This window comes from Gracilinanus agilis, chromosome 2, assembly GCF_016433145.1.
Source record: "Gracilinanus agilis isolate LMUSP501 chromosome 2, AgileGrace, whole genome shotgun sequence".
Classification (NCBI taxonomy): domain Eukaryota; kingdom Metazoa; phylum Chordata; class Mammalia; order Didelphimorphia; family Didelphidae; genus Gracilinanus; species Gracilinanus agilis.
The window spans coordinates 159,939,142-159,964,398 of NC_058131.1; the positions used below are offsets into that span (position 1 = coordinate 159,939,142).

General features: G+C 47.1%; 2 protein-coding genes across 4 annotated transcripts; one reads left to right on the plus strand and one right to left on the minus strand.

Moving 5' to 3' along the window:
* The first annotated feature begins 1,447 nt into the window (after positions 1–1,447).
* On the plus strand, positions 1,448–7,463 carry NUDT18 (nudix hydrolase 18). The gene is made up of 3 exons (XM_044663505.1): positions 1,448–1,640; positions 5,585–5,798; positions 5,976–7,463. Exons 1-3 carry the CDS (start codon positions 1,479–1,481, stop codon positions 6,569–6,571), a joined length of 972 nt encoding a protein of 323 aa, XP_044519440.1. The 5' UTR covers positions 1,448–1,478; the 3' UTR covers positions 6,572–7,463.
* Positions 7,464–7,895: 432 nt separating this feature from the next.
* Positions 7,896–25,155, minus strand: FHIP2B (FHF complex subunit HOOK interacting protein 2B). 3 transcript variants are annotated; one of them, XM_044663507.1, is made up of 17 exons: positions 24,983–25,155; positions 19,701–19,779; positions 15,572–15,744; positions 14,802–14,906; positions 14,536–14,658; positions 13,985–14,197; positions 13,616–13,809; positions 13,204–13,312; positions 12,788–12,864; positions 12,324–12,513; positions 11,637–11,782; positions 11,353–11,478; positions 10,955–11,045; positions 10,567–10,710; positions 9,983–10,123; positions 9,624–9,724; positions 7,896–9,409 (listed from the first exon to the last, which is right to left on the minus strand). In XM_044663507.1, exons 1-17 carry the CDS (start codon positions 25,025–25,027, stop codon positions 9,271–9,273), a joined length of 2,196 nt encoding a protein of 731 aa, XP_044519442.1. In that variant the 5' UTR covers positions 25,028–25,155; the 3' UTR covers positions 7,896–9,270. The 3 variants fall into 3 exon arrangements, with proteins under 3 accessions (XP_044519442.1, XP_044519441.1, XP_044519443.1); XM_044663506.1 differs by having other exon boundaries at positions 13,616–13,812; XM_044663508.1 differs by lacking the exons at positions 19,701–19,779; positions 24,983–25,155 and having other exon boundaries at positions 13,616–13,812; positions 14,802–15,010; positions 15,572–15,636.
* Between the last annotated feature and the right edge of the window lie 102 nt (positions 25,156–25,257).

A 25,257-nucleotide genomic window follows, 5' to 3' on the forward strand; every position in this document is an offset into this window, starting at 1 on the left:
AATGAGGAGTCCCAGACGGGAATAATAGTGACGCACTGATGCTTTACAATGGACATAAAAGGGAAAAGCCCTGCAGGCTGGGCTACCTACCTAAGTAAAGGACTTTGGCTTAAGGGGAGAAACCATTGGGACAAAAGAGATACTTAACACCTTTAAGTTAGCCATCCCCACTTAAACTACTTTAAGGTCTATCGTTATTCGGAGTCCCGTGAAGTTGGACTTTCCCTCAGGGAGGAACTCTTAGGAGACAAGACCAAACTTGAGGCTTTCACCTTCAAGCTAACTAAACTAGAGGTCATTAAATCTTACTAGGTTACAAGTTTGGGGGCTTCTAGATTCCTCCTTGACACTTCTTGGTATCGACAGGATTTGAATAGTAATAAAAATAATAGCACCTTAAAATCTGCAAAGTACTTTACAAATATCTCATTTGATCCTTACAACAACCCTGGGAGGTAGGTGTAATTATTATTATTCCCATATTATGGATGACATAGAAGTTAAGTGACTTGGACAAGGTCACGCAGAAGGAATTGAGGATGTTTAGCCAGGAGTCGGAAGTGGTTTGGGGGTGGAGGGGGGGTGACGTGGGTTGCGTTCCAGCATCTGAAGGGCTAAGTCATAGAAGAGGGGCTGACTCTGCTCTGCTTGGCTCCAAGGAGGCCAAGAAGGATGGATAAGACACGCCACTGGGTAGTACTAGTAGGGGTCCCCAAGAAGGGAATGCGTGCGTGGCAGCGTCGGACAGTAATGTGAGGGGGAGGGGCGGAGGCAAGAGACGGGAGAGAAAAGGCACCGCTTTTTTTGTGACGTCACCTCGGTGCCGCCCCACACCTCACTCCTCCTTCCCCGTGGCTATGTGACCTCACTGACCATATCTAGGGGGCGGTTACATCAGCACGCAGCCGCCGAAGGGAGAAGCGAAGGGGCAGCACGAGCCGGACGGAAGTCTGAACGGTCACTGCACGGTCTCGGCTCCTTTAAGAGCAGACTCCACCTCCTTGTTCCTGCAGGCCAACGGTGGGGCCTGAACGGAGTGACGTCATAATAGCGAGGGCGGGGGGAGGAGGAGACACTCCTGGGGTTCCAGAGAGAGGCGGGGCCGGAGGCGGCAACCTGACCAGGCCAGGCCAGGATCTATCCTCCTCCTCCTATTCCCCTCTCACCCAGCCCAGCCTCGGCCTTTCGGGGCGCTGACTCTAACCTTAACCCTGACCTTGACCTTGGCCTCCTTGATTCCTTGGTCCCCGGCTCCAGTCTGTCCTGTGTGTTCCGCCGGGGCGGTTTACTTCTAACCCGATTTTTCCACTTCTCTTCCTACGGATCCACCTGTCCCTCTGGTCCGGAGTCCCTGCCCCACCCCAACCACTCCCCTCACGTGACCCAGTCTGGTCCCCACCCTCTGGGTCCCCGCCTGTCCCACCTCTCTCCATCCCTGTATCCTTCCCTCCCCCGCTCTTCACTCGCAGTCCTTGCCAATGGCATCCTCAGGCCTGGCAGGGGATCTGAAGGCCGTGCTGGGGGGCCAGGGGCTGCCGGTGCTGGACTATGACTCTGTGCCCTCAAAGGGCCCACCTGTGCCTGCACAGCTCAGGAAGAATGTCTCCTATATCGTGCTGGCTGTCTTCTTCAACAACCAGGTGAGAGGCAGCCAGGACCCTGACTCTAAAGGCCTTTGGGACCCAGACACAAAAAGATCCTAGAGCCCGGACCTTTCTTAATTTATGGGCTTGGGAAAGAAAGATCACCCTTTATTGGCAGGGTGGTGACTGGACAATCAGGCACCGTTTTCATTTCAACAAAACAACATTTTATTAAAGTTTGACAGCAAAGAGATCTAATACTCACCCCAAACATTTGTTGAATGTTTTCTAAGTCCTAGGCACTGTGCTAACTGCCACAGGGGATGGAGAATTCAATTCAACGTTTATTTATTAAACACTGACTGTGTTGTGTGCTAAGGAGGCAGATGAGAAAAAAGGCACAATCCCTAACCACAAGGAACTCACAAGCCAGCACATGCAAGTTAGAATATAATAAATGTATAGGAAAGATCCAGATAAAATGCAAAGAGTGGGGCAGCTGGGTAGCTCAGTGGAGTGAGAGTCAGGCCTAGAGACAGGAGGTCCTAGGTTCAAACCCAGCCTCAGCCACTTCCCAGCAGTGTGACCCTGGGCAAGTCACTTGACCCCCATTGCCCACCCTTACCAATCTTCCACCTATGAGACAATACACCGAAGTACAAGGGTTTATTAAAAAAAAAAAATGCAAAGAGAAAGCCTCCCGACTGGCTTCTGAGCTGGGTCTTGAATAAAGGGAGAAGCCTTAGCAATTGTCCTGCTGTTCAGTAAGGATTTATTACAGAGACAAAAAGACAAAACAGTCCCTGCCTTCAAAGGGTTTATTTTCTATTGGGGAAATAAATGCTTATTGAACTGATATGGGGGGTGGGGTGGAATAGGCCTTTTTATCCCCCTTTACATGTAAAAATAATGACAATTGCTCTCTGACATTTTGGATTCAGATTCTCTCCCTCCCTTCCTTTCTTTCCCTCCCCCTCCCCCAGGTGGTAAATAGTCTGATACAGGTTATTCCAGTGCTTTTGTGCATTACATAGTTCCATATCACTCATGCTGTGACAGAAGACATATCACATATACAATAAAAAACATATGAAGGAAATAAAGTGGAAGATGGCATGCTTTGGGCTGCAGTTAGACTCCACCAATTTTTTCTTTGTCTGTGGACAGCATTTTTCTTCCAGAGTCCCTTGAGGGATGTCTTGGAGATTTGCTTTGCTGATAATAGTTTAGTTCTTCACAGTTGATCATCATGCATATTTCTAGAAAAGGCATTTTTAAGCCCCCACTATGTGGCTATGTGTTAATGCTTTACAAGTTTCATCTCATTTGATCCCCACAATCCTGGGAGGTAAGTACTATCATTACCCTTATTTTACATTTGAGGAAACTGAGGTAAAGGTTAGATAAGATACTTGCCCAGTGTCCTACATAAGTCTCTGAGGTCAAATTTGAACTCAAGTCTTCCTGACTCCAGGCCTAGTACTTGTTTCACTTTGCCATCTAGCTGCCTCAAGGAGAGGAGAATTAATTAAAGATTATTTAAGTTTGCAACTTTGTGTGGCTGGGAGGTTGGTAGTATCATTAACAGAAATAGAGAAGTCAGGAAGAAAGGCAGGTTTTTCTTGAGGCAAGATGATGAGTTCAGTTTGGGTCACACTGACTTTGAAGCCATGACAGGACATCTTGATATGGGAGGTATCCAGCAGGCAGATGGAAGTCCTGGATTGGCATGCAAGGGAGGAGTTGAATCTGGAGATAAAGATTTGGGAGTCATCTGCCTTGAGGTGAAAATTGAAGCCATGGGTGTTGATGAGATCATCAAGGGAACGTTTGTAGAAAGACAAAGAGGCAGATACTGAGAGAGGAAAAGACTAGAAGGGAGGGAGGGAGAGGGAGAGACCGAGAACAGGAGAAAGAAGAGAGAGGGAGGGAGAAAGTCAGATACTGAGAGAAAGAGAAGGAAGGGAGAGAGACAGAAGAGAGAGATGGGTGGGGGGATGAAGGAGGAGAGATTCAGATATGCAGAAAGAGAGGAGAGAGGGGTAGATTCCAAGAGAAAGAGACAGGCAGATAATAAGAGACAGATGAGAGAGAGGAGAGAAGAGACTAAGAGTACTGAAAAATATTCTAAAAGGAGAAAAGTGAGGAGCCTTTTCTTACCACCACCCCCCACCCCCCAGGTGTTTTTAAGCAGCTGGGAAAGGAGCTTCCTGAGAGAGAAGATTAGAAAGTGACTGATCAAAAGGCAAGTTTAGAAGTATGTATTCTTTCTAAAGAGGAAAAAAAAGAATAGTTTGAGGACATAGCAGAGGTAAAAAAAGGGTTTTGAAGTTAAGGGGAGACCTGAATGTGTTTGTAAGTAGAAGCAGTCAGGAAAGAGGGAGAGCCCAAAGATGGGAGAGTTTACATTTGAAACAGGTCCTGAAGAAGGTAGGAGGAGATGGAGTAAAGGGCGCAGATGGCCAGAAAGGGAGCCCATGTCTTCCTCAGAGACCAGAGGAAAGGAGAAGGATATAGGCTGTGAGACAGACTTTGAGGTGTGAAGGAAGGGAGTTCAGGGAAGTTTCAGGCAGATTTCACCTCCTACTTGACTGAGAAGATTGAGGCCAACTACTGACAGTGAGTGGGGTGAGAGTGGAATTGGGGGTTTGAGGAGAAAGGAAGTTGGGAATACTTGGGGAGGGGAATATGATTTGGAATCAGTAAAAATATGCAGAAAAATTGTCATTCATCCAGGGAGGGCTCAGTTAAGGTTTATTGGCATACATTTCTAGGACCTCATCTGGACATTTTCATTACATCTACTTTAAGACAACTCTGGAATAGGAGCAGAGAAGAAAGAAAGAGCTCATCCTCATCTAGGATTTTAAATTAGAAGGGCAAGAAAGCCAAAGGACAAAGACATTGGAGGATGTAGAGTGAAACTTTGAAAAACTGACCCTGTGGTCAAGAAAATGGGGGTAGGGAGGCAAATGAAATCAGAAGAGAGGATATAGCTGACAGAATAGGAAGGGATCAGATGACCAAAGGTCATGAAGAGGAGACCTTCTGGAGGAGTGGGAGTGAAATGAGAATTTCCTAGTTTATGATCTCTAGTAGAACACTTTCAAGTAATGGCAAGGTCTAAGATTGACCACGAAAGTGATGAGTGGCTATGATAGAGTAGGGATAGAGGTCATCAGAGATGAGGCAGGGCAGAATTTGTGAGGTCCAAGGTGTTAAAATAATGAGGCTGATGACAGCTGCCATTTAAGGTTTTCTGGGCAAGGTTTAAAATCAGTGGAGCAGCAATTGGTAAACACCTGCTATGTGCCAGGCACAGTGGTAAACAATGAGAGTACAAAGAAAGATTAAAAATCAGTCCCTTGCAGTCAAGGAGCTCTCAGACTAATGGGAGAGCCAAACTACAACTATATACAGACAAGATATGTATAAACAGGATAAATTGGAGATGATCAACAAAGGGAAGGCAGAGTGGACTTGTACATACATATCTCATTTGATCTTCACCGCTTTGTGAGGTAGACTCCTCAAAACAAGGCAGGGATATTTCTTAATAGCTTAAAAATCTAGGAGGGAGGGCAGAACAGACACTCTTGGGGAATGAGGCACAGGCCTAGTGTCTGGTACACCCAAAGCCCTGGATAAGTCTCTGAGATCCTGGCACCTTAGACCTGCTTTCCAAAGGGAACTTGTTGAAATCAAGGGGAGTCAACATGTTTCAGACTCCATGGAATATTGGGGCAATCCAAGCAAATAGTGCTCTGGTGTTTTCCTGCCTGCCACATAAATCCCTACTGCAGTATTTGAGACATATCCCTTAAGTTCCTGGTTGGGGAAGGGAAAGTCTTCATGCCTGACAAACACAGAGAGGTCTTGGTAGGGACTGTGGACCTTTTTGATGGAGGTTAAGAAAGTGAATGTGCTATTTGTCTTGCTTGAAAATCAATCCTGGGGGAATGGACCATGGTTGGGATGGGAGGTCCTCTTTCTTTCCATAGGGTGAAGTGTTAATGATCCAGGAAGCCAAAAGAGAGTGCCATGGATCTTGGTACCTGCCTGCTGGGAGGATGGAGGCTGGAGAAACCATTCTGGAGGCACTGAGACGGGAGGTGAAGGAGGAGGCAGGTCTGGAGTGTGAGCCATTGACACTGCTGGCAGTGGAAGAGCGAGGTCCCCGATGGATCCGCTTTGCTTTTCTTGCCCAGCCCACAGGTACCCATCCCCAACATGGGAGGCAGTGGGCGGGAAGCACCTCACTCCCCTGTTCTTTCCTTAGACTTTACATACTTACTGTCCTAAAATAATCTTGACTGGTATAAATCTCTGTGCTGAAGAGGACATCTTTTTTTTCATGTCTGATACTTCCTTCTCCCTTCCACCTTCTCTCAGGTGGGATCCTGAAGACTACTGAGGAGGCAGATGAGGAGTCCCTGCAAGCTCGATGGTACCCTCAAGCCTCCTTGCCCACTCCACTTCGTTCCCATGACATCCTGCCTCTCATAAGACTGGGTTCCCACTATTATGAGAAAGCTAGATACCCTTCTATTCTGCCCCAAGAACTTCCCTGCAAGCTTATCTGCCAGCGGCTCATAGCAGCCTTTGCCAGTGCCAAGAATATCTGGGTGCTGGCAGGTACAGTGGGCAGTCTCCATTTGCCCATCACAGCCTGTGGACCTACCCTATCAGACCAGAATGGTAGCCTAATGGTGTCTATGTTTCGACTCCTAAAAGAGTGCTTGGCACTGCCCCAGCTAACAGTGAAGACCCAGGGGATAGTGGGGCTGCAACATCTGGGCAAGAACCATGCTGATGGTATCTGCCTGAATGTACTGGTAACAGTGGCCCATAAAAACCCAGGTGTCCTGGACAAACCACCTGAGATTCGAGGAAACAACTTCTCCTGGTGGCAGGTAGAAGAGGAAGGCTTGCGAAGTCACCTCCTACAGAGACTTCAAGAAGTGTCTGTTGTACCCATCCACAGCTGAGCTGCTGGGAAATGAGCACGTGTTTAGACACTGATGCCATTCAGCCATGATTTTGAATCTTCTAGGTTGCCTGAGCCCACAGTGATCTTCCTGAGGGCAGATAAGGGCCTTTGGTTCTCAGGCCACCATCTTTTTTCCAGCCTATAGTGCTGCCTTTTGCTTGCCAAAAAGGACAATGACTGAACTTGGGCAGAGAGTTCAGAGCCCAATGCCTGGTCACCAAAGACAGATTGAAAGCCTGCTCATATTAGAGCCTGAGACTATTAAAATGGCCTGGCTGCAGATGGAAGTCATGCCTACTAATCTCTAGTGACCATTTTGCCAATGGTCAACACCTTTAACTTCTTGCACAGTGTTGAAGACTGTGTCAGCCAGTAGAAGGATAAAATGGAGGCCTCCCAGTGCTGCAGGGTGCCCTCTTTCTGAATAAATGGGTGTCTGACCATATCGTTGCCCTGCTCAATGACAGCTCTATATGAACTCCTACCCCTGGTACCTATGGCCTTCTACAACCTGACTTGTTCTTAAGCTTCTAGCCTTATTTCATACTTACTCCATTCATGAAGCCTACATTCCCACCAAACCAGACTACTAGCTATGATGGCACTCATCTCCCCTGTGTTTTTATATGAACTTGGAGTGCCCTTTATATCTAGTTCCTGGGATCTTTGACTACTTCATGGATAAGCTCAGGTGCCACTTCCCTGTGAAGTAGTTACTGGCTCTCTCCCACCCCACTCCCAAGTTAATTCTTTCATTTACCTTGTATTAAGCTTCTGTGTCTGTCCACATGGTAGAAATGTAAGCTCCTTGAAGGTAGGGACCTTTGCCATGTTCCCTTATATCCAAACATACACATAGTATATAAGTGCTTAATAAATGTTGAATCAAATTCCCCTTGATGCCTGCCTGGGTGACTTTGTGAAGCAAAGGCAGGGGTGTTTTAGTTGTACTTTCACAAGTTTGGTGGTTCCTTCTCTGGTCTGGGTGAAAGCAGATCATAGCTTCATGAGCTGACCTGCTTGGGTGGTCTGGGGTTCTTGAATCACAGGAAGAGAAGATGTGGGGCTATGACCCTTAATGGGGGCTCCCCTTCAGTCTCAACCACCTGAGAAGGAAATGTTTCTCAGAGATGAAAGGTGAATATAAAAACAAACTGCCTTCTTGGCTAAAAGCCTAGTCTGGCACAAGGCAAGCTACCCCCAGTGAAGGGAATTGCACCCGAGTGCTTTCTACCCCTCTGGCCACAAGGTCCTGTAGTGGGCAGTTTTCCCTGTGATTTCTAGTTGAGGGTTACAAAGTGTAGAAAAGGAGAGAGTCACCGTGTTTGTACAACCACACCATTTTATTGCTATGCTGCCTCATGGAGGGCACCATGCATAGGCCAAAGTGCATAGAAGTGGAGAGGTCAATTCCCGGACCTCCCAGTGTATCCCCAACAGCTGAGGCTGGCCACCATATGCCCACCCTGAGAAAGCAGTAGCCAGATGACAGTCCTCCCATGAGGGAGGTCAGTGGGTTTCCTCCCCTTGCATGTTACCCCCTTGGCAACCGAGTCTGATTTCCAGAGTAAGGCAGCCAGGAAAAGAGAAAAGGGGCTTTGGGATGCTGCTGCTCCTTGCCTGGGAGGGGAGCCAACAACTGTAGTCTTGTGAGGTAATGCCTAGCACCGCCTACTGCAGGTTGAGACAGATCCAGGGTGAGCGAGGTGGCAGCATCAGCAGCAGAGAGCACATGGGGAGTGGGACACGGGCTTTGGCTGCTTTCCCTCCAGCTCCTGCCCGGCCAGGGTCTGCAGGTGGGCTGATGAACACTGTAGCTCTATTCAGAACTTTGCTGAGGCCTGATGTTCTCTAGATGAGTGTTCCTTTCAGAGGCAGGGAGCTGGGCGGGCTGCTAAGGGCACGGCCCTTCCTGGATCCTAGTGCCTCAACCCAGGTGTCAGGGACCTGCCGAGACGGGTTCAGAGGGCGCCAGAGAAACCAGCCACAGGCTGGCTCTTTGCTCTTCTCCCCAGGCTCTTTCCCACCCTGGCTGCACTCACATCAAGGTTCTCATTAGCAGCTGCCCCCGCCTGGGTGCGGAACATACCTTGGGTGCTTGCCATGCTGCAGTTGGGAATTTTGCAACTGCCCAAAGGAAGGGCAAAGGAGGAAGAGGGGGTCTCCTCAAGCTCTCCCTTCACTGTCCACACCACCCTGGGTAAAGCTTGAGGGGGAGAATGGGATCTAGGTTTCAGCAGCTCTTTGATGCTTAGTATGAAAATAGGATCCACCCCCCAAGACCGAAGAGCCTTATAGCCTTCTACTCTCTTCTGCTCATTGCTTAACAGGGATGACCAGAATGGGAGAGAGGAGGTAGTGGGATACAAAAAAAAAAAAAAAAAACAGTTGATAAGTACTGGGCATCTGCCCCACTTCTCTCACTCTTTGAAAGCTGTTTGTCCAGTAAACAGCCTATAGCCTCCTCTCCTGCTTCCTTGGCACCTTTCAGAGGCGCTGCCTTAGAAGATATGGTCTACAAGCTAGGAGTTGAGTGCTAATGGCTTTGGAAAAGCAGGCGCCATTGCTGAGGTCTGAGGAGGCAAAGTCAGGCCTCCCCCAACTCCTGGGAGAATAGTGCAAGGCATGCCAGGGGAAGAGGCTGCCTTCAGGCAAAGGTGTAGACATGGAGTCCCCCCCAACTCCCATGGTTCTGGCTCAGACATGTCCTTGTGGGGGTGGGGGCAGGTTCAGGTGAGGACTGTTTGGGGGAAATTTGACAAAGGCAATAGCAGCCAGCTCTTTGCAGAACTCTTCAAGCACTACCACCCCCTGCAGGAGGGTCTGATGGTCCATTCTGCAGAGAAAAAAAAAAAAAAGCAAAGGGCCATAGCTACACAGCTGCCCATGGACTAGTGGTATCCATTCCCCTTCCCTAAAACCTACAGGACCCAACAAAATCCTGCCACAGGCAAATAGCAAAGTTCTACCCCAGGTGTCTGGGGCCATCCCCAATCTCCTCTCCTCCAGGACATCTCCCAAGGCATTAGTTTCCCTGAATAGGTACTTACTGCTCCCCAGGGACCTGCCCAGTCAACTGCTTCCGAACCAGGAGTAGTTTGCCTGAGAACTGGGGCACCCGCTGGATTCTCTGCATCAAGTCTCCGATCACCTAGAGAAAAGAGAAGAGACATACACAAGGCTGGGGGGAGGGAGCACAGCAGTGGGATCTGGAACTCTTCCTGTGGCCCTTCCTTAGGAGGTGCCAGTCATGGGCTGAGTAGGGAAGGAAAAGGGAGGTGCCCATCCCTTTTGAACATCCCACTGTGGCTGATGCCTCACTGCCTCTGACACCATATTGTGGCCAGTGAGCCGGCCTCTGGATCCCCTTTCCATTTCAGCTTGCCCCTTGGTGCTTCAGCATCCTTACCCTCACAAGCACAGAGAAGAGACTCCTGCAGCCAGGGGCCAGGCTGATGTAGGGGTCCAGGAGGTATTCATGGATGTGGGGGTGAGGGAATAGGGCTAGGCGGGACAGGACGGAAGTCACTTGCAGATTCAGGCTGTATGGCTGTGGGGGACATTGTGGGTAATGTTAAGGGTTGAGGGGGGCCTTCTGAGCATTCTCCAACTCCCCCCCAAAGCAGGCTCCTGGCCAGTGTGAACGTGTGCGGGGGAGGCAGGACTCACATGATATGTGTGTCATGGATTCCCTGGGGCTGAGGGCTGAGCATGTTGGGGCAGGAAGAGCAGAGGCATGATGGGGCTTCCCAGCTGGGGAAGGTTAGGATAGTATGTGGATTTGTAAAGAAGGGAAGGCAGAAAGAAGGGAGGTAGTATTTGAACCCATGACCCTGATAAGAAACCTGTTCCCTACAAGCAGTCATCCTGCTGCTGCACCATTGTGGCTGGCATAAGCCCTGGCTTTATCCTGGGTGCCTTCCTCATGCTGTTTCCTTAGTGTCTTACCCAGGCCAAGCTGTGGTGCTCGCCTAATTATACTTATCCTGCTACCTGATCCAAGATCCGTGCCATTCGATTGAAGAGCACTTGGAGGAATCGACCCTCAAAGAATGGAGTCTCGGGCTCATGGGGATCCAGGGGGGTAGGAGCCAGAGGCCAACCCCAGGAAGCAACCCGGGAACAGCATTCCTGGAACTGAGATAAGGCAGAAATGCTGGGTTTAGGCAGGCTTTGAGACATTGTGCCTGATGGAAATCAGGGCTATTTTTCTTAAATACTTTGGAGAGAAGTCAGATTCTCAGCCCTTCTTCAGAAATTAAAGTACTCTGAATGGAAGCATTTGTGTCTAGAGAGTGAGTGGTGTTCACGAGAAAAAAATTATCTTTACACCAGAAAGGATGAAGATAGGAGACAGGGGAACCAGAAAGGGAAAACTCACCAACCCATAAGCATCATGGACATAGGTGTCATAACCAGTCTCTTCTAGAAAGGCTGATGTCTTTGCTTCTTCTGGGACCAGACAGAGAAAACTAAGAGATACAGAAAGGAGGCAGCCAGGCGTTAAAAGAGCTCAAGCAGGAGCATTCCACCTGAGTCTGGGATCTCTTCTCCATTCTTGCTTGGTCTCCCATAGTTGGTGGTCAGTGGCCAGAAGCAGAAGATGAGACCCCAGGTCATTCCTGGCCCTTTAGCCTGCTCTCCTAATTGCCAGCTGAGAGGCCCTCTATGGCTAGGTTCCTTGTGCCAAAGAACATCAGTTCCTCATGCCCTCCCCCCTTCTAAAAGGTCTCCCTGTCCAAAGTGAGGAGAACCAAGCTCTAGCCTTGGACTCCCCACCTGTTGACAATCTCTGTCACTGCTGTCTTGCCATCCAGGTGGGGAGTGGGAGCTGGAAGTCTGGGGGTAGGCTGAAAGCCAGAGTTTGGGAAACCATCTGTGAAGTAAGGGTCTTCTTCCAGGTCTCTGCAAGGGCAAGGGTGACAAGTGAGGGTGTGCTATGGATACCCCTTTCCCTCCTCAACCCTCCCTTCCTTTCCTGTTCCCTTTTTCTTCCTCCCACTTTCTTTCCCCTTCTTCCCTTCAGTTATCTGCCCTTTCTCTACTCCCACATTGTCACTTACAAACTATCCTCATAGCTTTCTGGCTCAGGCAAGCCCCGGGCCACATACGCCCGGCCCTCCAGGTTCCGAAGGAGCAGCGTGTGGACAATCTGCTTATTGGGTTTCTGTAGCAGCTCCTCAAACAAACGCAGGGTGGCTATGCTGATCTGGAAGGGACAGAGAAGGCCATAGGAGAGGGTGTGGAGGAGGAGTCAGACAGGGGCCACAGGGATGGAGCCTGCTCAACTACAATGCTCATGAGGACAAGGCTTTGGACTCTTGAGCTTGGATTCTGAGTGACATGATTTTAGAGTACAGGGGAGAAGAAAGAACCCTGGACTAGGAGTCAGAAAGTCTGACAGTTACATTCTGTGTGATCCTGGGCAAGTCAATTGACTGTGTCTTAGTTTTCTCTGGCAAAACAAGGTCAATGATACTTGCCATGTGTATTTCACAGATGGAAAAGTGTTTGCAAGTGATAAGGCCCTATATGGATTTAAGTTAGATACAAAAAATTTTTGCACACTAAGATGCTAATTGCTTACTAAAGTCTGGAGCTTCGGTGTTTGAAAAGATCAAAGGAAAGATGAAACATCTTAGGAAGGTTCCTGGTCCTAGTAAGCTACCACAGACTCTTTGAGCTAAAGAGAAAGGTCAGGACTGGGAGATGAGGGACTACCAGAAACTGGGGCTATCTCTCATCCTCACCTCATCAGAGAGATGGTCACAGTGTCCAATGAGGTGAGAGCACAGAGAATGGGGGCTGTCCTCAGGAGCTTCAGGCTGCTGGTCTGTACCCACAAAAAAATCCACCGCTTCCTGCAGCAGGGCTGGGGAGCAAAGCTGGTGTAGCAGGGCTGTCAGGAGGGCAGTGGAGGTCAAGATGCTCTGCTCTGCTCTGTGAAGGAAAGGGAAAGGCCTGCAAGAGCAGAAGTTTCCCTGATTTCTGTCTCCCTCCCCATCCCTAATAAAGTTTGGGGAATCAATTTGAGGAATCAGGAAAAGACTGACTTGGGAAGGCTGGGGTAGCATTGGGCAAAGGCCAATGGCTTTCACTGAAGATGACTATGGCCTGAGGTGTCTGTGCTTCTAGAAGATGGAGGGTGAAGAGGTGGAACACCAAGTCCTAGCCTCCCCTTTGTTTGTGCTAGGAGGAGGATGACTCTACTTACACATGTAAGAGTTGAGGCTGCAAGGTTGCAACAAACAGCTTTTCAGTCACAGCCCTTGCTAGGGCACCTGCAACAACCTTGGGGCAAAAGACCACATCTTACACCTCATTTGAATTAAGGAGCAATATTTGGTAAAATGTGCCCACCCACAGTATGCAGGCCTCCAGGTGATCCTCAATAAATATGAATTTAACTGAATGAAAAAGAGTGGGGAAGATGAGACTCAACTTATGTCTTGGTTTCTTCAGATCACTCAAGAAGACAATTAAAGACACCCACCCCAGGCAGTTCTTACAAAGGTGGTGCATGGCATGGGAAGAGAGGGACATAGGTATCAGAGACAAATATAATCTTCCAATCAGAGAGCTGAGGGCTGTGCTTCCCCATCCTGGGAACCCAGATCAACTCTTCCATACCTCATGTGCCTCCCTGATGAGATGGTCACAATAATCAAACCAGCCCAAGAATGCAGCTAAAGCCTCTCTGCCTGGGAAGGAGGCTTCATCTGAAGGGGCACTGGGTACCCTACAAGGAACAAAGAGAGGGTCTGGGAAAGGAAGGGTTCCTGGGTTTCTCCTATCATATGTTCTAGGAGCTCTGTACCCTAGAATCTCCTGCCCATCTAGATGCTTTCCCCTGGGACATTTCTAGAGAAGGCTTCTGATCTGGGGCAAAAGAACAGAGATGGTACTTTCCCTGAGGGGAAGCAATCTGTCTCTTTAGGACACCTTCTAATTTCTGGAAACCGGTGGTAAGAAGACGTAAATAAACTAAAGATGTCCCACAGCTGATGCCTATTTACCCCAATGCTTCTAGCCAAAGGCCTACCTCCAGCTGATGCCCTCTAGGGTGGCGATGTCAGCAGGGTCAAGGAAGTTGGGCATGGCCTGGTACAGCTGGCAAAGGTGTTCTGCCATTGCAGAGCACAAAGGGCTCCTTTGTACCAAGTAGGTGGCTGCTGCCTGGGGGGCAACACCTACTAGGAGCAGCAGGTTCTCCTGGGCTTTCAGGGCCACTCGACTCTTCTAGGGGATGGGGACAGAGAATATCAGATAGAGGAGGACTTGGAAAAACCAACAGGTCCTGTTCTTCCACCTCTCCCATCCATTCCCTCCCCAGAATTACCTACCAACATTTCCTGGCACCTGCTACCCACCTACCACCCTCCTTCCTTTCACCTCCGTTCTTTGCCAGCACCTTGCTTTTGCACAACCCAATCAGGGAGGTAAGCAGATTGTTCTCCCCAAGCCCATTGTCAGGTTCTTCAGTTCCTCCTGGAAAGTGAGTGCCAGTGGCTTGGGCCTCTGAGGAATCCCCATCAATTTTGGGGACCCTGCTGGAGGGTTCTTCAAGGGAAGAGCTCTTGTTCTGGTAGCCAGATGTCTCCTTCTTTCCCACAACTTTTTTGCCCTGCAAAGAAGTTTGTGTGAGTGTCAATCACAGTGTTCCTGTGGACTCTCCTTGGAAAGGCAGAGGTATTGGCACTACCTGACATGTCACATAGAGATTCCTCTTTGCTGCCCTCACTTGTGAAATAGAGCTGAGATGGGGTGTCAGACTAGATGTTCCTTCTAGCTATAATCTATGCTAGGACTCAACTTAGCCCCAGAAAGACTAGAACAAAGCTGGTAGAACCTTGTAGAAGCTCACTTCTGGATACCTCCTCTGTCCTTCTCCACCCCCAGGAGGAGATAGAACCACTTGTCTAGCACCTGGATAGGTGCCCTTTTTTTAGGGCAAACACCCACCTCTAGAATATAGGTAAGCAGGGCTGGGTCCTGCTGGATCTTGGTGCAGAGAACAGTGGTGAAGTGTACCTCCTCCTTTTCTGTGGGAGATCCAGCAGCAGTCCCACCAAGCTGAAGGAGTTTCTGGGAACAGAGAAAGGCATGGGAAAGAGAGAAGCTGTAAGGCAGGGTGTCCTGTTAGGGAGGAGAGAGGAGGGAAAAGGCAAAATGCTACATTTGGTGATCCATCTATACCTTCTACCCCAATTGCTCTCATTGGCCCATACCTGCACAGGCCGGTGGACGTTGAGGTAATGTAGAAGAGGGTGTTGTACCTGGGCCAGGATTCTGCTGAAGAACAGGAACACCTGCTGGCGCATACCTGGAGGATACTGAGAGGCCAGTGAATAGAGGACCTGATCAGAAGATTGCCCCATCCTATCAATGGGAACAGCGCAGAGAGCCAAGGGAGAAGTGTACAGGGATTCCAGATCCCCTAGAGAGAAAATGTTGGTATGGGCTTTGAGCAGGTAAGGGGTAAATCCCCAAAGCCCTGTTTTTGAAATGTAGGCTCGAGGAGTTGAGAGTCCTTATTGTCACTGTCATAGTCCCTCCTTCCAGATCTCCCCTTCATCATGTCAGTGCAAATGACCATCCCAGTTTGGCCGCTTCATAGGGCTATGACTAAGGATTACAGGACAGGAGAAGAGAACAGAATCTAGGAACTTAAAAAAAAAATCCTTTTCTTCTGTCTTAGAATTGATACTAAGTATTGGTCCTAAGACAAAAGAATGATAAGGGCTAAGCAATGGGGGTTGAGTGACTTGCCTAGGGTCACATAGCTAGGAAGTTTCTGAGGCCACATTTAAACCCAGGTCATCCTGACTCTAGGTCTGGCACTTTATCCGCTGCCCCAGTATCTAGGAATTCCCAGATTCATACCATTCCTTTCAGGGCATTTCATTTTTCTTCCTCAAGAGCACTATTCAAGGTGGTCCTTGGAGGTCCCCTCTACACATATGGCTCTATGGTGTTTGAAGGGTTTTCTGGGCCCTACCTCAGCCTTCCCCAGGGTGCACAGGGTTTCCAGGATCTTGTGTTGTAGCAGGTATTCAAGGCAGGGCCCTGCCTCTCCAGCTGCTGCCTGTTGTTTCTCTTCATAGACCAAGATATCCAGCATCTGTTTTAGCCTCCAGGGAATATCTGTTTTCTTGGCTGGAGTGTTTTCATCTAAAGCATGTATAGGAAGAGTTCTTACTTAATAGGACCTCTTTGCCAAAATGGAGGAAATGAGTATACTCTGGAGGGCAGAGGAAAGTTATGGGGTTAGGGGGCAGCTAGGTGGCTCAGTGGATTGAGAGTCAGAAGGTCCTAGGTTCAAATCTGGCCACAGACACTTCCTAGCTGTGTAACCCTGGGCAAATCATTTAACACTAACACTAGCTCCTACCACTTTTCTGCCTTAGAGCCAATACACAGTATTGATTCTTTTTTTTTTTTTTTTTAACCCTTAACTTCTGTGTATTGGCTCCTAGGTGGAAGAGTGGTAAGGGTGGGCAATGGGGGTCAAGTGACTTGCCCAGGGTCACACAGCTGGGAAGTGACCGAGGCTGGATTTGAACCTAGGACCTCCCATCTCTAAGCCTGACTCTCAATTCACTGAGCTACCCAGCTGCCCTACAGTATTGATTCTAAGATGGAAAGTAAAGGTTAAAAAAAGTTATGGGGTAACAGGGGGACAGCACATTGAAGACAACACGGAGTCAGATCCAGAAGTCAAATCTAATTCCAAGAATAGAGGAAAAGAAACAGGGGATCCCAGATCAGAATACTTTTCAATAAGACAAACTGGGTCCCATGGGTCTCAGGATACCAAGTAGTCCTTAGACAAATGTACTTTATCAAAGTGATGGTGGCATCGTTATTCTCCTGTCTTCAAGAGATGGAGTAGCTAGTAGTTCTTTAGGAAGGGTGATGTCCAAGACTAGCATTTTAACAGCAGTCTGACTCAGAAGTCTTAGATGCTAGGGTATTTACCATGACTTAGAAGACATTTAAGGGGCCTATTGGAAGATCTTCCTCAGGGCTCAGTTTAGTCTTTCCTTCAACAATGAGAAGATAATAACTGCATATTAGCATGCAGAAAAAAACCAAACCAACTATTTCCATAGGCTCTGGCTCTCACCGGCCCTATCTACTCTGGCCATGCCTAGCAGGGAAGAAGCTAGTGAGGGTGAGAGGAGGAATGGGGTTCTTAGCCAGCTAGACCAAGAATATAACAGTAAATGGCACTAGGAAAAAAAAAAAAGATTTGGTGCTTCTGAGTTAACCCATAGGGTCTCCTTCAGAGCTGATGAGTTGGCCTCCTGCTATATGCTAGAGCTGTCTCCTTTAAGGTTCTCTTCCACTGGGGCAGCTAGGAAGTACAGTGGATAAAGCACCAGGCCTGGAGTCAGGAGATCCTGGATTCATATCTAGCTTCGGACACTTCCCAGCTGTGTGACCCTGGATTCGTCACTTAACAGATTGTCCAGCCCTTGCTGCTCTTCTTAGAACTGATACTAAATCAGAAGGGCTTAAAAAAAAAAAGCTTCCTTTCTACTTCCTCTTTCTGTAAGTTGCATGTACCTCTTTGTTTATATGCTGTCTCCCTCATTAGAATCTAAGCTTCTTGAGAGCAGGGATTATTTTTGCCTTTCTCTGTATTCCTAGCACTTAGCACAGTGCTCAGCATTTTTTCTCCAGGGTATGGGATTCAGAGTGCTAGTAGCCCATGTCAGGGAGATCCTTAGAGCTTAGTATGAACACCTATGACTTGAGGATCCCTTTATTTGTGATCCCAGCAAGCTAAATGGAGCAGAGATGAAAGTACTTGACCTGAAGTCAAGAAAAATTGAGTTCAAATCCTACTTTAGACATCAGTGATTTCAGGGAAAGCCCCCCGAGAGCTGGAATGAACCTAAATGGATAGGTAGGTGGTGCAATGGAAAGAGTAGTAGGCTTGGAATCAGGAAGATTCCTCTTCATAAATTCAAATCCAGCCTCAGACACTTATGGGCTGTGTGATCCTGGGCATATCACTTAACTCTGTTTGCCTTAGTTTCCTCATCCAAAAATGAGCTGGAGAAGGAAATCACTCCAGTTTCTTTGACAAGAAAATCCAAAACAGAGTCATGAAGAGTTAGATATGATTGAAATGACCAGAACTTTAGAAGCTATGAGCTCCACTGCCTTCTTTTTAGTGATAAGGCACAAAGAGGTTAGGTCACACAGTTGGTAAGTATCTAAGCAGGATTTCTGATTCCAAGTCCAATGCCCTCTTTACTAGACAGGTATGCCTTCCGCATTGCAACTTCCCCCACCATGGTTTTGATATATCACAGGCTGGCATAAGAAATGAAATGGAAATTTTGCAGAAGCCACAGATGACACACAAAAGCCAGCAGATGACACTGAAAAAATTTAGAAACTCAGAAATGCATACTTAACCCAAAATTTACAATAAGATACTGTAAACACCCCATAAAACAAAAAGAAAAAACTCAGACCTTCTCTGGTACAAAGGGAAGACCAAAAAATTTTATATGGATTTTCCAGATTATGGGGGCACCATGCCTCTAACCCTCTCAGTGTGGAAGGAATAACTTTACTGGGGGTTACCTCTAGAGAGACAGAGAGGTCTAATCTGGATAATTCCAGAATTCTGCCACAAAAGAATTCTCTGTGACTCTGTGACCAGCACCTCTAGGGCAGGCTAAGACTACAGGCCAGAAGCTCAGCTGGATAGGAATTCAGAAGCCACATGGTCCAAACTGCATCTAAACAGGAACTTATGCTACAATGATTCTGACAAGAGACCATTTCACCTTCACTTGGAACCCTCCCCTTCTAGGAAGAGAGACTTTTCCACCCCCATCTCCAGGCAGGTCCTGCACTTCTGGACACCTCTCACTGTTCTTCTTCCCAGGCTAAATCAGCCTAATTGCATTTTTCACTTCTATTTCTGCCCTCTGGAGTCAAGCAGAACAGGTGTAATCCTTTTACATGCAAAGAAAAATCTAAGTATATATCTTCAAATATATAAAAAAGGGTTCAATATCCCCCTATGTCTTCTATTCTCAAGGCTCTTCTGAAGCAGATTTCTTGGGGAAATGTGGACTAGAGGACAGAGATTAGATAAGAGTAGATGATGGGACTCAAAATGTGCCAGGATTACTAAGGAACATCCTGATTTCTGCCTTTCTGACCCTTCTCTAAAAGAATAGTCCCTAACTCCGCACCTAGGCTGGTTTTACAGCTGTATATGTTATGTGTACTTTTACTAGCTTACTCCCTCTTTCTGACTCAGGTAGAAATAGTAATGGCTAGCACTTTTCTGTAGTACTTTATGACTTGCAAAGCACTTTACAAATATTATCTCATTTGTTCCTCACCATACTCTGGGAGGTGGGTGCTATTATTATCCCCATTTTGCAGATGAGGAGACTAAGATGAAGAGAATATGAAGTAACTTACCCATGGCCCTATGGCCAGTCTAGTTCAAAAGGCTAGATCTGAACTCCTAACTTCCTGACTCTAAGTCTAGTGTTCTATTAGAAGTCTAGTAAAGAGCTGAAATAACTCTCCCCTTCCCTAAGCCAGACCTATTATAAACTTCAGAAGCTGAGGGTACGGGATAAAGTCTGAGATTATTAAGTGACCAGCCTATGTCCAACAGTGTATGGCACTCAATTAGACCCTGATCACTTGATGTGAGAAGTCTAACCTACTGTCATTAGGTCTCTTAACAGATGAGGAATGAGAAGATGGTCTCTCTCAACATCCTCACCTGGGAAATGCCTCTTCAGGAAGATCTGGGATATTTTTTTAGACCCTAATGCCCAGGAGAGACAAAATCCTGCAGGGACTAGAAGGTAAAACATTCATTATCTTCATCCTCTGAAGAGGGAGGACCATGCCACAATACTGTTCCCAGTCAGAAAGATCCAAGAGAACAGAACAAAGAAACATTGAGAGCCAAAAGGATGGGCACTTTCATCCCAAGGGTCATTCTAATTTCCACCTTGTCTCTCATTTTGCACTCTGGCAGATTAGGCTATTTTTTCTGCTCTCTCCAAGTAGTATAAAGCTGATGTGACCTCCTCCTCTGTGACATATGAGACAAAGTCAGGACAATTAGGTCTTACCTGTGGTCTCTATGTAGTAGTGAGTAATACCTTTCCAGTGCTCCACAAAGGATTCTAGCAAGTCAATGCTGGGCTCCCGCTAGAAAGCCAAGAAGAGAGAGAGTGAGTGAGTGAGTGAGTGAGAGATACGACTTAAAGTGGATACCCTAGCTCTTCACTGATACACATATTTTCACCAACTGGCATTAATGGTGCCCAAGGAGCCCTGTACCAAGTGTTTTGGGGTCTATAAGATTAGGATCAGAAAGTTCTCCAGATTGCCCACTGGCTCCAGGAGGGGGGAAGGAAAGAACATGAATCACATAACGATGGAAAAATTTTCTAAATAAAGTTCTCCAGAACCCACATTCTTCTCCATGACCCCACAGTCGGTGTCAACCACCTTCCTGCCTTGTTGCCAGGTCTTTTCTGAAACTTTTGCCCAGCATCATTTCTAAGAGACTCTGTGATAGTGGATTTAAATACTGATTTTGACTTGAAAGTCCCAAATTTTAATCCCATTTCTGCTACTCCATGTGACCTTGAGAATGAGAATTACCTTGAGAACTCCTCTCTATGGGGTTTACTTTCCTCATCTGAAAATACAGTGGGGTGAGGGGATTAGATTTTTAACATCTCTTTCAGCTCCAAAATTCTATCATCCACTTTCTTGATGCTTTCTCCCTTAACTATAACTGTGTACTCTCTTGGTTCTCCTCTTACCTGACAGCTCTTCTGCTGGTACCTTTTCCCCTTACCACCTCCCACCTCTTCAGGAGCCTCTGTCCTCAGCTAAGGTGGCCAGGAATTTTAGGGTGCTGTCAAGACCATTATTAAAACTGATGATATATATGAACTAATGTAAAGTAAGCAGCCAGGAAAACAATATCCACAATAACTATAGCCAAATGGAAAGAATGCCTCAAAACAATCTACAATGAATGTTGTGAAATTACAAGGAAGTTAGGAGGGAGAAGGGATCACAGGTGTGGAACATTGAATCTTGGGGTCTTCTTAGTTCCCAAGATATGTGGCTTAGAGGACAGAATGCTGGGCCTGGAGTCTGGAAGACCTAAATTCAAATCTGGTCTCATTTTGTAAGCTATACTTAGTAGCTTTGCAAACTTAACTTTAATCTCTACTTGCCTCAGTTTTCTCATCTGTAAAATTGGGGCTACTAAAAATCTACCCCCCCAGGGTGGTTTTGAAAATCGAATAAAATATCTGAAGATATCTGTCAACTACATACTTAGTCCAGTATTTGGTAAACAGTAGGCACTATAAAATGCCTACTCTCTTCCTCACTTCCCTTCCTTTTCACCAATCATTCCCAGTTCCTTAGAATGTTCTTCCTATATTTCCTCAATGTAGTCTATTTTTTGTAGACTACCCAATCACTTTAGGTCTTCTGTGACCAGGTCCCTACCAACCCAACATTTAACTTCAGGCTCCCAAAGCCTCTTGCTGGTCTGCAATCAAAAGGAACAATTCTTACAACTGGCCAGTTACCCCAATAGATCTTAAGAAGCTTAAATAGTCTGTGTGGGAGGGTTTATTACTAGGAGAATTTTCTAGTATACTTCCCAATGAGGTTTCCCCACTGCAGTTTTTTAAAAGATAGCCCTAGAGGGGGCAGCTGGGTAGCTCAGTGGATTGAGAGCCAGACCTAAAGACTGGAGGTCCTAGGTTCAAATCCGGCCTCAGACACTTCCCAGCTGTGTGACCCTGGGCAAGTCACTTGACCCCCATTGCCTACCCTTACCACTCTTCCACCTATAAGTCAATACACAGAAGTTAAGGGTTTAAAATAAAAAAAAAATTAAAAAAAAAAAGATAGCCCTAGGAACATGAGATCACTAGCTAGAAGGAATCTTACATAGCTAAGCTAATTACTTCCATTCATAAGGGATGCTTATTTTACAAAGTAGCAAATAACTCAGTGTTCCTACAGAAGGAACTAGCACAAGATAGTGAAACAACCTGCCAGAGGTTAAAACCCAAGAAGTAACAGTAACCTAGGAAAAGCAAAGCAAAAAAAAAAAAAAAAAAAAAAAGGCACAGGGATCCTGCTACCTTGGGCTGGGAGAGGAAAGGAAAGAGGGTGGCCAGTGCTACAGGATCACAAATTTAGAACTGCATAGGACTTTGGGAGGCAGTTTGAATCATCATATCTAGGGTTGACTTTCTAAGAAGCTGCTGTCTTCGAGGTGTGATTTTTGAAGGGGCACCCTACCTAAAAATACCTTTCCTCTCAACCCATGCCTGAAATTCCAAAATTAGAGATTAATTTCTTTGGTCAAATAAGTAAAGGCAAAGATCCTTCTAAAATATACATACCACTGGGAGGCTAAATCACTATTCCTTAACATCAATTGGCTTATTAGATTCAAACTTGTGGATGAACTTAAAGTAAAATAGACAGATTATGTCCAGTCATTAACTTAAAAACTGTATCCTTCTATGAGCTTCCTCCATGAAGGACATAGAAACCAATGTAATTGGATTTTGGTGACAGAAATATGTTAAGGTTGACCAATTTAAAAAAAAAATGTTGAGCTAATTAAAGCAGAACCTCAGCTAATGTATTTACACTAAGATCTCTTGAAATTATGGACCACAGATTTCAACATTTATTCTTACTGTGAATATGAGTTAAATTCATAAATGTGAGATAGTGAGGCTAGCCTTAGAGTCCAGGTATCCTGGATTCAAGGACTACCTCTGATACACACTGGCTGTATGAGCCTTGGAAAGTTCATTTATCCTTTCAGGGCTCTAGGCAAGAGATATCAACAGGCAGATGGGCTGCCCATCCTTCTAAGTGCTGCTGAAGCAGATAAAAATGTAATTGGGAACTATTTAATAAAAATAATGAAATAAAAACATGCTATTATTACCATAACTAAAATTTAGATGGGGCAGCTAAGTGAAGAGAGTGCTGGATCTAGAGTCAGGAAGACCCAAATTCAAATCTGGCCTCAGACACTTGCTGACTATGGGACCCTGGGCAAGTCACTTAACCCTGTTGTCCTCAGATTCCTCTTCTGTAAAATGAGCTGGAGGAGGAAATGGCAAACCACTCCAGTATCCTTCCAAGAAAACCACAAATGGAGTCATAGTCAGACACAGATAGCATTTATAATGTGCCAGGCACTGTGCTGAGCACTTTACAAAAATCTCATTTGATTTTTACAACCCAGAAGGTAAGTACTATTATTATTCCTATTTTACTGAGAAGGAAACTGAGGCAGCAGAGGTTCAGTGACTTGCCCAGGGTCACACAACTAGAAAGTGTCTGAGGCCTGTTGTGAGGATTACTTAGTTATTAGTTTATATATAGTCCTCATGACAGGCCACATTTGAACTCAGGTCTGCCTGACCCCAGAGCAGCAGGGATTTTTATGTTCATTTAGTGGTCCTGTTTCTATTTGAGTTGATACCACTGCTCTTAGCAACATTCTGTATTTGGTAGCACAGAAGGTGCTAGCTGATCTTGCCTTCATGGTAGAGGTAATTTCACTATTTCCCTATACTAGTGAAATCCCCAGTATAGTTCTTATCCCTAAGATTTCTAATGCTGGCTGTAACGAGGTTAAGAATGGAAGCTTTAAAGTAAGGTCAGGATAATGAGGGGGTGGGGGGGCTGAGTGGGATTATTCGGAACGGAATATTCAATTAAATTACCATTTATTAAGCACCTATTATATGTGAAGTTCTGTGCTAGATGTAGGAAGATGGAAAAGTTGAATTTTCTGATGACTTCATATTTTGCTGAAAGCTAGTGCTGCTGGGTTTTTGTTGTTGTTGTTAGGAGGGGTAGAGGCTGATTATGTGAAGTTAAGAAAAGAAGACTTAAGGGAACTATAACAACTGTCTTTGAATATCTGAAGGGCTACCACATGGAAGATGTTAAGACAGCACCAGAGGACATAACTAGAAACAGCCAGACAAGTGGCAGAGGCAAATGTAGACAATATAAGAAAAAAAGTCCCAATAATCAAAGTTCTACATGTTCTTCAGGAGGTATCAGGTTCCCCTCACTAGAACTCAGAAGCCTGATGACCACTTGTCAGGAATCCCATAGAGGGGATTCTGGAGCAGTTATGAACTGGATTAAATGTTTTCCTCTGACTATGGTTCTGTTATTTTCTGTTCCCCTTAGAGAAAAATCCAAAATTAGTCAATTTGGTGAATGGTCTTTTTCATTGTTACAAAAGCATTATAACCTGGGAAAAAGAATTCTGACTAGGGAGAGGAGAGGAGAGATGTTAGATACAGAGGAAAGAGATAAAACTGTAGTGGGGGTCAAGAAGGTAAGGAGAGAGACTTGAAAGAGAAGAGGGAAAAGATAGTAAGGGAGGTAGATGAGAAAGGAAGGGCTTAGATATAGGAGTAGAGAGTAGATATGGAATTTTGGGAGAAGAGATTAGAAGAAGAGTCTTAGGGGGACAGATGGGGAAGAGAAAACTGAAAGAAACAGATGGGGAAAAGAAACTTGAGTGGGAAGAGATGGGGGAGGATCTGGGGAAAGGACAGAAGATAGATGGGGGAAAAGGCTAAAGAAGGGGGAAAGGGACTTGAAGTAAAGAGGAGGAGGAAAGAAACTTGGAGAGGATAGAATGGAGGGAGGAGGGACTGGGGAGGGTATAGATGGGGAGAAGAGAGTCTTAGGTAGGTGGAAGTTGGGAGAAGAGAGACTCAGGAAAAGGGGATTTGGGAGTGGAGTAAGAATTGGGGATGGGGAGAAAAGAAAGGGAGGGGAGAGAGATGAGGGAGGGGAAAGATGAAGGTAAGGAAGCCGGGGAGGGGGAGAAGTGGGTAAGATGAATGCCTGGGTGAAGAGAGACTAGGAAATGGGATAAATGGGGGTAGGAGACACCGGGGAAGAGGATGAGTAGGAAGTGAGACTGGGGACGGGGAAAGGTAGAGAGGGAGACTTAAGAAGGGGCAGGAAGGGCAGAAGAGTGGGGTGGAAGAGACTAGAGACGAGGTAGAAAAATAAGATAATGTATGAGAGGGGCTGGGGGACAGGCGAGAAGGAGGAGAGTCAAAGAGAAGGGGTGCGAAGGGGAGCGGTCTGGGCTGCAGGAGGGGGAAGGGATTGCCCCAGTGGACGGGGCGCCCAGAAGGCAGGGCAGCCCCTTCCTCCCTCCCTTCCCCCCCACGTGGGCGTGGGGCGGGCGTCCCGGGGGCCCCCCTCGCGCTCGACGGCTCCTCCCCGCCCCGCCCCAGCTCCTCGGGCCTAGGCCCCGGCCAGGCCTGCCCCGTGGCTCGGCCTCCCCGGCGTCCCTGGCCCGGCTCACCGCGCCCACGGCCTCTTGCAGCAGCGCCCCTAGCCGGCTCAGCATGGTGGCGGCGGCGGCGGCCCCGACCTGGGGCGGGGGAGAAGGCCTGGAGGGGCGGTGGGATCCCCTTACGGGCAGCGGAGGCGGCGATGTTACCGCCACAGGTCGGGGCCGAGAAGGTGGTTCCCGGGGCGGTGGGACGAGCCCCGCCCCCTCCCGGGACAGGTCCCGCTCCCTGCCTGGAGTGACGTGACAGCCCCGCCCCCAGGGAGGCTCCGCCCAATCAATCCTTT

Bases quoted from the DNA above. Each gene is read 5' to 3' on its own strand.
- NUDT18 (XM_044663505.1), top strand. From the start codon at position 1,479: ATGGCATCCTCAGGCCTGGCAGGGGATCTGAAGGCCGTGCTGGGGGGC. The intron at 1,641-5,584 runs GTGAGAGGCAGC...TTCTTTCCATAG, and splicing joins CTGTCTTCTTCAACAACCAG to GGTGAAGTGTTAATGATCCA. The intron at 5,799-5,975 runs GTACCCATCCCC...ACCTTCTCTCAG, and splicing joins TTTTCTTGCCCAGCCCACAG to GTGGGATCCTGAAGACTACT.
- FHIP2B (XM_044663506.1), bottom strand. From the start codon at position 25,027: ATGCTGAGCCGGCTAGGGGCGCTGCTGCAAGAGGCCGTGGGCGCG. The intron at 12,865-13,203 runs GTATGGAAGAGT...TTTTGCCCCAAG, and splicing joins TCATCAGGGAGGCACATGAG to GTTGTTGCAGGTGCCCTAGC. The intron at 10,711-10,954 runs GTGAGTTTTCCC...GCCTTATCTCAG, and splicing joins TCCATGATGCTTATGGGTTG to TTCCAGGAATGCTGTTCCCG.